This window comes from Archocentrus centrarchus, chromosome 4, assembly GCF_007364275.1.
Source record: "Archocentrus centrarchus isolate MPI-CPG fArcCen1 chromosome 4, fArcCen1, whole genome shotgun sequence".
NCBI lineage: Eukaryota > Metazoa > Chordata > Actinopteri > Cichliformes > Cichlidae > Archocentrus > Archocentrus centrarchus.
The window spans coordinates 38,014,671-38,026,619 of NC_044349.1; the positions used below are offsets into that span (position 1 = coordinate 38,014,671).

Genomic DNA, 11,949 nt, shown 5'->3' on the forward strand with positions numbered 1-11,949 from the left:
GGGGCACAGTTAAAAACAAAGTTTTTAAATGTTTAGTGATAAATAATAAAAACCTCATTTATGTGTGAGCTGGGCAGGCTTACTGTGTAATCTGCAGAGCATCATGGGAACTTTCTCAGTGCTCTCTGCACGGCGCCGGAAATAAAATGATTAAAAAAATAAGTTTCCTTTCTTTTCTGTGTTTATTCACAATGTGTCTGTTCTTTCACCATTGTGACAGTTTGTCTGTAGAAAAAAGGGGAAGTATTTAATGAGCCGTTTTTGTTTTTCTTGGTGTGTTTGTGTGTGTGTGTGTCTGTGTGTGTGTGTGTGTGTGTGTGTCCATCCCAGCGGACTACCCTCCCCCTCCGCCACCTGTCGAAGAGTCAACTGGCTTCCCGTCCTCCCCTGGTTCCTTCCCTCCTCCGCTGCTGGTGAACTCGTACGATTACCAGGTGAGAGGAGCTGCTGTTGTTATATTTTCTTGGTTGTCAGTAACTCTCGAAGACTCGGCACAGAGAGCAAAGACAGCCCCGAGCGTTCCACTGAGTTCATGTACCAAGTCCACCATTTGAGCTGCAGCCAACTGCAGAGACGTCCAGCTCCACACGCTGCCCGGAGCCAGCTGCTCCTCACTCACGGACCCACACACAAACATTTGTGAGGGCTCTGATGCAGGAAGGATGGAAGGCTGACATCTATTGGTGGAGCCTGGTCACTTTTCTGTGCTTTGCTGGTCATAAATACCCACAGGCATTTGGCCCTCCTGGGAGTTCTGGCCTCGGCGCTCTGACTGACGCTCTGTGCTCGACCTCCGCTATGAAAATCCTCCAAGTGCTTCACATTCCTTTGTTCACTGCAAGCAGAAAGAAAAAATCTCCCTCTCCAAGCCCCTCATTTGATCCGACCAGTTTTCTCTCCTAAATGAATGCTTCCTTTGTGAGTTTGGAGACAGAATGTTGCATAATTCAAATAAGTTATGCACTGCATGTAAATTCACCGCTCTTCCCACACAAACTGTAAACACAGCAAGTATAAAACTCAGTATACATGCAGTCATGCTGTGCTGTGACCTTCATGTAGTCTGAAACACTATCAGAGTTCTGCAGTTATGTTAAAAGGTGTAGTGTGATGTCTCCTGGAGTTCCGAATTTCCTGGTTTTGTTTAACCGCGGGAACGTCGGGTGAGCAGAGCTCAGAGCTGCTCTGCTTTAAGGCCGTCAGAGTCGGCAGACACACGTGAGGAGCAGTGAGGAAGAAGCCGGCAACAGGACTGACTCCTTAGAAATGTGAGAAAACAGATTCCCAAACTTCCACTTCCAAGCTTCTTCATGGAATGATGGCCGATCCCTTCGGCTGTGTTTACTAGGTTTTACTAAACCAGTTACCTAAACTCCAGGTCCCCTGGAGATCCCTAGAGACGGGGACACATCGACATATTTACAGAAAAAAACGATGACCGAGTAAAACCTGAATCCACTCTAGATCGTCACAAATCATTTAAAAAATATCTCCTGGGTTTGTGCCGGTGTTTCTTATTAATCCTTTGGCTCAAATTCATGACTTCTTCTTGAAAGACCTTTGCAGGAGGTTTGTGCATGTCAAAGCCCTCTGAATCCTCTGGGTGAAAATCCTCTGAAAATCAGTGTAACTGGGAATAATCAGGCTCTGTGTCTGCATCAAACAGGTGCTTCTGCACGTCTCAGTCGGTTTTCCAGAGTTTTATTCAGCATCTTTCTGCTGTACAATAACAGTATGTACACATTTGCTAACTGCATGTACCATCATTAGAGCAGATTCTCCATGCTTTGCATGGCTCTTCTTAAACAGCTATTAAAATATTCCAGTGGGATTTCAGTATCATGCAAACATGGATTTTAAAGCTTTGCCTCAAATGTGAGACTTTAAGAGCTGCAGAAGAAAATATTCCCACTTCCTGTAGGGGTCTCTTCAGTAGGATGGATTTGTTTGAAGGTGACTCGTGGCACTTTGGCCTTTTTGTGATCTTCCATCAAATATACACCGTTACGATGTCTGTACATTGTTAATGCTCCAAAACTAAATGTGAGTCACTCGTGGCTCCATGGCATCAGACCTCCTTCCCTCCACGTTTTCTGTCTGGATCAGTTAAAGAACAAAGTGCTCCCTGTGAGTCCCTGATACCTTCACCTCCATTCGTCCATGCTCACCATCCACTTAGCAGACGCTGATGTTAAACTTGTTCGCTCTCTCCACTCGCATGCCTTGGATTTTGATCCTGCGCAAACCCGTGTTCATGGATTTGGAAAAATGTTGTGGAAAGAGATGCAAAGTCTGTATTAATGAAGCAGAACTGGACGCCTGACCCAAAGCTAACTCCAGTGAAGGTTAGCAGCCTGGTCCATGTCCACTGGTGATTGAGTTCCCACTGAGCCCGTAGACTTAAAGTGATTATGTCACGCAAACAAACCCACCTTTGAAGGTGCCGAGGAAGTTTTACAGCACTGTAAACTGACCTGATTTGCAGAGGCATCGCAGACGTCCCTGATCGTGGCCATCTTTAGCATTTTTGCTTGCAGTACCAGGAATCACCACTGGGGCCTTAAAGTGACAGGAACTAAAGAGGTGGCTGAACTGATGGACTGCATCAGCTGTGGTCTGGATAAGATATATAAAGAGTTCCTTTTGAATTGTAAATCATGCAGACATGTAGAAGAAAAGCCCCAGAATATAAATATAAACCTTTAAATTTGCATGATACGGCCCTTTAACTCAGACTGCTCTGTTCTCACAGCTTAAAATGCAAACCTGTAGAAAAATAACCAATTTGGAAGATGAATATTATAGTTTTTCTTCTTCTGTGAATAGCCCACGTGGTTTTGGCAGAACAGCTGTCAAATATAATGGATTACCTGAACATAAGCATTCATTCCTTTTTGTTGGGATTTTTCTTTAGAAGAGTTAAAGATTTTCAAGGCCTGAAATTACATAAGAAATTCTGTCCCCAATTAGTTTAAAAAGTGCTTTCCTGTATTCATCTCTAACTTCTCTTTTCCTATCACATTGACTGCAGAGTCTTTCTGGCCTGCAGTCTAATTCCTTAAAACACCACGGGTATCTTAATTATGTGTCCTGCAGCCAGAGCAGAGGAGAACAGAGAAACGGATAGATATCAATCAAAATGTCTCCTTTTCTCCAGGCTTCAGTGCAGAAATTCTGCACAGTGAATGAATAAATCAGTGATTTAATGGTATTTTACTTAAAAGATGTTTGGCTCGTGTTTTTATCCCCCTGGCAGAGGGACGTGTCTGGATTATGACACATAAAAGCTGAGACCTTTAGCAGGAGAGAGAGGAAGAAACCTCTCGTCCTGGCTGTAGTCCACATTATGAAGCCCTACACGGTGAAGTCCTACACAGCATCAAGTGTGCCGTGTTTCCTTTCATCCTTCTCGTTATCGCCGTTAAACAAGTTTGCTCGTTTTTGCTTTTGTCGATTTGAGACGAGCCATTAGTGTTCTGCTTTGTTTACCCCGCTCGTGATTGCCTTAGATGTCTTTAAGCAGCAGCTCTGCTCCAAATGGAGGCGAGCCCTGCCTGTAATAGACTGTGACAGGTAATCCAAACACATAACATTAGAATAAGAAGCAGTCACTGATCCAGCCAACTCAAAAAGCCCCCGCAGGCAATTGCAAGAAGTCTTCTTGCAGTTGCAGCATAGTTCAGAAGACTAAAAATATATCTGTCATTCCATGGAGAAATTCCCGGGAATTTTGTAGAAAACCGGGTGCCACTATCGGTCAGATCATTTTAACTACTTTTCCAGATTTGTGTGCATCAGTTTTTCTTTTGATTAAATAGTTTGTGTCTTTTCATATGTCGAGGTTGCATTTTTCTCTGAAGTGAAACAGAAAAAATGTGGATGAATAAATCAGTGGCTGCTGCTGCTGCAGTGATCCTGTTACTGATGCTTTCAAGCTTCCTCTGATAATAACCGAGTGAAATAAAAATCACAGCAATTCTTAACATCCTCTGCAGAGCACGTTTTAAAATATGGAATAAAAAAACGTTTGACTTTGATTTTAAAGAATTGACCTTTTTATTTGAGATATTGCTGGATGAGACTGCGATGAATAATGCATGAAGAATGAGATACTGTAAATCCCAGAGCAGTGAAAGCAGGTGAATAGTGCAGCACATTATGAAAGTTGTCTTTCATACAATGCGCTGCTTATTTCTCACCGTGTTTCTCTCTGAGAGTCTCTGCTGCTGATGTTTCAAAGGACTGTCTGAGGTCAAGGTGAAGCATGAACTTAGAAACTGTAAACCAAAGTTTCAGAAGAGTGTGTGTGTTTGGGGGGGGTGTCAGTGATAGCATCTGGTGACAGAAACTTAACCCTTCGGCCCCCGGCTGTACCCCGCCCAGGCTGAAGTCAGTAATTTGGTTGCAACAGTGCTGATTAATTTCTGTTGGTTTGTACTTCAGTGCAGGCGCGTCGCTGCCACATTCCCCTTATTCTGTCTCACATTTTAAGTGCAACCTGCCCAATTTTACCAACTACAGTTTTCCTTCTGATAATAATAATTATATAAATATAAAAATACCTGACAGTTTATCTCAGCACAGCAAAGCTGATCCAACAGATATATAAGAACATAACAAATATCATCTTCCACTGTGTTCATAACTTCACCACATAACAGGACATCGACCCTTTTCTCTCTTTCTCTCTGTTGCTCATACTGAGGCTGCTGACTTGATACCGCTCTGAGCTCTGGATAGCTTTAGCTTTAGCCACTTTGCTTTCTTTAGCTCCTTTAAAATGCCGTGTTTGGCCGGGTGAGGGTGGTTTAAGTGTCTGATTAGGTTTGTTGTGATGAATGTTTTTGTGGTGGCTTTTTAATGAGACTTCACTCAGAGAAGAGCTTCCATGCTAAGAACATGTTAGCACATGGCTGTGAGTGTGCACACCACTATTTACCTGTGCTATTGTCTGCGTGTTACTTACAGGGTTCAAGCCAGAAAACATTTCAGCCCAGCACATGTGTGTGTTGGGGGTGGGGGCTAATTAGCATTAGCTTGCTAATGGTAAATGCCAATGCACTGGACGAACTCATAATCAAACATCCGTGAGGCTGACCGGCCGCTCACCGGTCAGGGCTGAGGAGTCTGAAAATCGCCCAGTTCTGGTTCCTGTCAGGGTTCCCAGGAGCTCTGTGGCCTCAGTAATTATGAAATGGAAGAGGTCTGGAAGTACCAGAGCAACCAGCCACACAGGCCTCGATGTTCTCAGTCCTCTGCAAAGATGTGAGAACTGCGGACACCACTCGAGGCAAATGATAACCCACTTGGATTTAGCATCATGAGGATAAAGAGTGTCTAGTCTGATGAACCAGGACCCAAGAACCCCAAAACTGCTCGTCACCTCACTGAAGCTTGAGTTATTCTCCTGTGCTGAATCCCAGGAGAGCCTACGCCGCGGTACACATGCTGATGGTTATATTTGTTATGTATCACAAACCAAACTGAACTTTTTCTGCTGGAGCCGCTAAATACTGAAAAAAAGTTACTTGTACTGAGAGGCAGGAGAGAGAGAAGACTTCAGGACTGAGCTATAAAAGAGAGAAAACAACAGGTTGGCACAATGTTGCCTAAAGAATACAGTCACAGGATATTACAGTTTGGCAGCTGTGTCACTGTGCTGTCAGTATAACATATTTACAGATTTATATCAGACAGACCAATCAGATTTGGTGCCATCTGCTTCACTGGGACTTGGTGTTTGTTATATGGCTATGATGTAACTATACCATAGATTTAACCAACCAATACCATCATGCTGAAGTGCAGTGGAGGCAGCATTTTTAGGGTCAGCCAGAAAAAGAAAAGTTCCTCCAGGAAGCTGCTCAGAGATTTTGGCAGTTATTTTAAAAATGGTTCCAAAGAATTCTACGCAAATGTGTTTTTAATCATCCTTTTTAATGATAAACAGTATTATGTGTGCAAAAAAGTCTGAATGAGTGAACGAGGTGTTTTGGTTGTGTTCTCACAGGTGAAAGGACCGGAAAAGACGCTGGAAGAACGGCGTTCCAGCCTGGACGCAGAGATCGACTCCCTCACCAGCATACTGGCCGACCTGGAGAGCAGCTCGCCCTACAAGCCACGGACCGCACAAGTACGTCGCCAACACACACACGTGTACACACACACACACACACACACACACACATTTACACAAACACACATACACCGATGAGTCTGCAAATCTGATTTTAATGCGGTGATTTTCTCGGGTGCTGAGACGGTTCGAGCCGGTTTCCTTCCTTCCTCCGACAAACAGCATCTGATGGTTTTCCAAACTGTCACTATTCTGACTCCAAAACTGGGCTTCACAACAAATAAAAACAGGACGCAATAATTTGTAAGTCACAGCAAGAAAATGTTAAAAATGAGAATCTCATTTCTTTTTTCCTTTTAGCTCATTTTGAATTCAGTGCCAGAATCCAAAGGGAAGTAAGGCCCCTTTAATTTAAGCATTACAGTCACATCATTTACTGTGTAGCTTATGCTTGGATCTGCTAGCTTACTAATATTGTCAAGTAAATGTTACGTAAGCAGAGTTAATGTCTTTACTCATAGTAACAGTTTGTTGGGAGGACGCAGCAGGCTGTTAGTATGGGAGCAGCTCTGAACCACACTTGGATCAGTGACACACTTTGGAACATTAGCTGCTACTGTGTGAAGTAAAAAATGTCTTTTAAAGACTGAATGATACTAAATACAGAGGAGATTTCTGCAGGAAACACATCATTGTGTTGCATCTTCAAAAAAATGCAGTAATGACAAAATGAGTCTTGACCTATATCATTAGTTGATATTAAACGATATTAACGGCAACTTCAAAAAGTCAAAGCCTTGGGCAGTTCACTAAATTGTTTGACACACAATAAATGTAGGACAAGCGGATAAAAAAACCTTAACCAATTGTGTTTGGAGCAGGAAGGCTCAGTGGGGCTCTGAACACATGCACATCATTTCTCTGGTGACTCGTTTGAGCAGAAATGAAATACCTGAAAGGGCGTTCTCTGCGGGCCCACGTACTCCACGGATATGTAGCTAAACTGGAGTTCAGACAGATCTTTAAGGGGTAGAACATCTGCCTGCTGTCTGCTTTATTTATTCGAGCATGTAAGGCAGTTATTTAAGCTGATGAGTTATTGATGGTCTGAATCTTCATATTTATATCCACTGACCTTTTGTTGTGAGTTCAGGAAAAACACGTTGGTTTTGGAAAATCGCACGAGACAAAGTTCGGTTTACAAGTAGTCTGAGAAACGTGGTGTTGTGGGGGAAGTGTGGAAAACCAAACAAAAGACTGATGATTGCAAGTGTGCACGTCCTTCGGTTAAGTGACTCTTGGCTCTCCGGCTGGAGGGAGAGGGATGGTTCGAATTATTGCACCACACAGGGAAGCAGAGCGGACACGGCCCGAAGGGAAGTGAACGCTGCGGTTCTGAAATGATACACATTAACGGCGCTAACTAAAACCTGACTTGGTGATTTCTAGTATGCTTACTGTTGTGGTGAGAGAGTGTGTTCATGGTGCTCATGTGGGGATGCTGTAATAACACAAAATTATGTGCTCATAAAATATGGCGAAAGGCTGCTTTGACAAATGAAGCGGACGTCTTTGTTCAGCACAGACGAGCTAACAGGCGGGCGGCCCACAGTCTGAGGAGGGCGATGCTCCGGCTGCTCTGTCCTCACTGCAGTACGACCGCACGCACACACACAACTCTGCTCATGTAGGGCTGGACTAATACTGTGGTCAGTGATATTTCAGTCTTCATCCAACCAAAGGTGCTTTAAACCAGATATAATAAAATGTTTATCACTTTGTTCATTTGCTGCTTCTTTCATTGTGGAAAAGTCAAATTTGTATTTAAGATAAATAATTGTAGCTGTAGAAGATGATGGTGTAGATAACAGGGCCCTGTTCAAGGGCACACTCGATAAAATCACTGAAATATGGATTTCCAGATATTTTAGTACATATCATGAGACTGTACATTAACACCCCCACCAGCAACACCATATTTCTGATGATTCTGCTACACAGTTTGATGTGTATAATGTAAAATCTGGATGAAGAAGGTGGATGATTTTGGGGGGAGGGGCTACGTCTCTTAAAGGTGGGGTTTTGGTTTCCTGGCAGTGATGCCCAGGTCTCGTGGCCATTAATCCTGGATTATGGTGGGCGACAATGGTAATTGATTTGGTGCTTTCTTGCTGGTTTTATAGTTAAACTGTGCATCAATGTGCTGCTTTATTGCTCCATCCCCTTGTACTGTGCTGGGTCCACAGCTTTTCCACCATATCTCTGGGTCTCTGCAGCTGAAATAAGCTTTTCAGCCATGTGCTGCTGACTGGGCAGTGTTGCAGTGTTCTGGGTTTGAATCCAGCGGCCCGCTGGAGGCCGTCTGTGTGGAGTTTACGTGTTCTCTCAGGGTTCTCCGGCTTCCTCCCACAGTCCAGAGACGTGTGTCAGGTCAGTCGGTGACGGCCTGTCTGTGTTAGCCCTCTGATGGACTGGCAGCCTGCTCCCGTCCACGTGTACCCCACCTCCTGGTGACCCCGAGTTGAATAAGCAGCTAAGCAAATGAATGGATGTTTAAACTGAATGATGGCAGCCACCAACCCCACCCACACTGAGGCAGTCAGATCAGTTATAAATAAGGAGTGTCTGTACAGGATTTATGGGGCTTATCAGTGGTTTGTATTAAAAATGCTGACAAAACCCAATATGTAGCTGGAGCCAGTAGCTAGTTAGCCTAGCTTAGCATGAAGACTGTATAGATAAAAACTCCACGTGGTTGGCTCTGTATTTGTGCATTTCTAATAACCACTCTGAGGGTCCCGGCGCCGCAGACATGAAGGCAGCCGCCAATCGGGGCTCATCGTTCATAATTAATTTTTGGGGTAATATTGTGTTGATGGACTAAAGTCTCAGAATTAATATTTCCATTGGACTCATTTACTGAAACTTTCCTTAAAAGCTTCCTAATCCAGTTTCCTAAAGTGTGGAACTCGTCTTTTTAACAGTATACATAATTTTTATAGTTCCTCTGTGTAAAGCCGTACAGTACACTGTCCACAGTATACTGTAGCCCTGCTGTTTATACCCTAGGTGCTGTCAGAGTTACAGGGTCATGAATTTTAACAGTGTGTGGGAACATTAAGCTTCAGTGTTTCTTTGTCTTTCTTATAAACACACATACAAGTATTTGGGTTCATATGGCGGGCGCACACATACACGTGTAAAAACAGGAAGCACTTCATCGGGATGTGAAGCTTCCAGCTGCTGGCTTTTTTTCCTAAATAAAATATCTTATAAGTGCATACCTTTCCTGAAGAGAAGACTGCAGTATGTATTAGAACAGGAGCCTGAAAGCTTTTGTCAACATGACTTGAAAAATTGATGCGTGCCTGTGAGAGGCCGGCTTCCCAGTGTCGTACTAACTAATGTATGTCTGTCGTGTTGGCTCTACCTGTGAGGGTCAGAGTCGCTGCGTGTTTATTTTTTATCATAATCTGCCGCGAGCTTTCGGGGTTATGGGTGGGATGCCGCACCACCTGTGTCTCAGCAGTGTGCACATACATTCTGTGACATGTATTAATCATGAGACGCTGCGCAGCTTCCCAGCATCTCTCTGCTATCATGGTGCCCTTTGCTGTTTCCTCTCTGAGCGCTTTGTGGAAAAGAGTTAGCTTTCTGTTTGATTGTTGATTTTTCTAGTGTCTCACACACACACACACACACACACACACACACACACACACACACACACACACACACACACACACACACACACACACACACACACACACACTCAGCTGATGCTGATTCTAGCTGATTAACTCAGGTTGACCTTTTCCCCTGCCCAGCTGCTCCTGTCAGTCCATGCTCAGGCTTTTTCAATGCATCATCTACACCATAACACTGGTGTGTGTGTGTGTGTGTGTGTGTGTGTGTGTGTGTGTGTGTGTGTGTGTGTGTGTGTGTGTGTAATGGGCCAGGTTTCATAGCCCAGCATTGGTACAACTGCTGCACAGTAATCTTCCACTTGTATAAGCAAAGAGTAACGAGTGCTCTTGATTTAAGCTTTCTGCACACAGGCAATCACACAGCCAGCTCTCCAAAATCAATAGACCACCCTGTGCTCTGCCTCCAAGCTTCTCGGAGAGGACCCTTCCCTCCGACGCTACATTTGGAATCAGAGAGGGGACCTTATGTGTGCTCGCCTCCCTGATGAAATTGAAATGGACGTTGCTGCTCATTCATAAAAATCTAAGTAGCATTCCTGCAAACATTCAGCGGGCGCTGATGCTTCACAGACATCAAAACAATTTTGTTTGCTTTAGTTGGTATTCTCTGTGGCATAACAGTGGGTAATGAAATGTGATCATTATATAATTCCCATTTGTTCTCTCTCCAGTTCCATCTTAGATGCCATTTGTTATTTGACACAGTTAACTAAGTTTGTGCTGCAGTTCGCCTGCTTCATCCTGTGACAGCAGAAATTAAGAAAACACTGATAATATTGTTTTAGTCTTTATTGAGTGGTTTCTGTTATTTCTGCTGATACCAGACTCACATCAACACCATCTTAATAGAAGACCGTTCCTTTCATCTTCTCTTACCGTTGTTGTCAGAGTGTTGAAGGCTTTGTTGCTTTGAAGGCAATTTATTTTATTCATTGTAAATCATTTCTATAGATTCACTGGCTTTTATTGTTTAAATATAATCAGTTACACCTTTGCTGTTCCTGCCACGACATGACAAAAAAAGGTATGCACTATATTCAGATAACATAGGTAACACCAGGGTGCAGCTTTTTATAACCAGATTTTTTATTATTCAACAAGTTTCACCTGCCGGAGCTTTCTAACAAGGTTACAATCGCTCATATAAACTCTGCAGCAGCAAAGCATCCTTGAAATGATTTGAATTTATCTGTAATTAAGAGGTTGGAGCCTTCCATGTAAGATACTCATAATAAAGGCACAGTGTCCTCTAATGAAGCTAAAACAGGGGTCACATTGTTCACATTCATTTTCTTTGCATACACAAGCTCCTCGTCAGCCATTCCCAAATGTCATACTGTGCTTGTTGAGCCTGATTGTCTGTTAATAGTTTTCCTTTGCTGCTCTGGTTGAATTCTTTCATGCTGTTGGAAACGTCAACAAAAGGCTCCAGATCAAAAAAAATGAAGGATTTTTAATTTATTTATATTTAATGACAATTTATATTAAATCACAAATTTTGTTTTTCAAAATTCTTTTTTTTTCCCTCATGGAAATACTTTCACTCACCTGCAGTACCTACACTGCCCACCAGGGGACCACTAGTCCAAGTGGAAAGTTAAACACATAACAAATAATAAAAATGCTAAAAGGTAAATGTTGACTGTTGACATGAAAAGAAGATTGTTGCTGTGCATCGTTTGAGTAAATAAAGATGGTCACAGTAATGATCTGTTGGAGTCGACGTGCTAAATATTTTTCCTCCGATCAGCTGTGAGTGGGATTATTGTAAAGTGGAAGCGTTTAGGGCCGAGGCGCACAGTGGGTGAAGGTCACCAACGCTCTGCTGATTCAGGAACTGCAGAGCTCCAAACCTCCTCTGGCAGGAACATCAGCACAAACACTGTGTGCTGGGAGCTTCGTGGCTGAGCAGCTGCTGTAGGTGTGATGTGTAGGTGGCCACACATTTACCAGTGTTAGCTACTTTAGCTGCACTGTGCTTACAAAGCAGCTATGAACTAGGCCCTGAAATTGTGCTGGAGTGGTGGGCCCATACGTGGCTCTTCCTGCAATAAGAACCACAAAGGCTGAGCCTCAGCGAGCCTCGGGTGTGAGCCCGGGTGGAGCTGAGGTGGGAAACCTTATTTTTCAAAGTGATCCCAAACTTGAAGAGTGATGCTTTTGAAT

General features: G+C 43.4%; 1 protein-coding gene across 4 annotated transcripts in view; it reads left to right on the top strand.

Moving 5' to 3' along the window:
- The window catches only part of lpp (LIM domain containing preferred translocation partner in lipoma), a 178,832-nt gene that overhangs the window by 78,746 nt on the left and 88,137 nt on the right, over positions 1 to 11,949 (top strand). For all 4 annotated transcript variants that reach the window (XM_030726934.1, XM_030726933.1, XM_030726936.1 and 1 more), the window contains 2 exons: positions 331 to 434; positions 6,011 to 6,133. In XM_030726934.1, the coding sequence (XP_030582794.1) occupies positions 331 to 434; positions 6,011 to 6,133 (227 nt within the window). The remainder of the gene's footprint in view (positions 1 to 330; positions 435 to 6,010; positions 6,134 to 11,949) is intronic.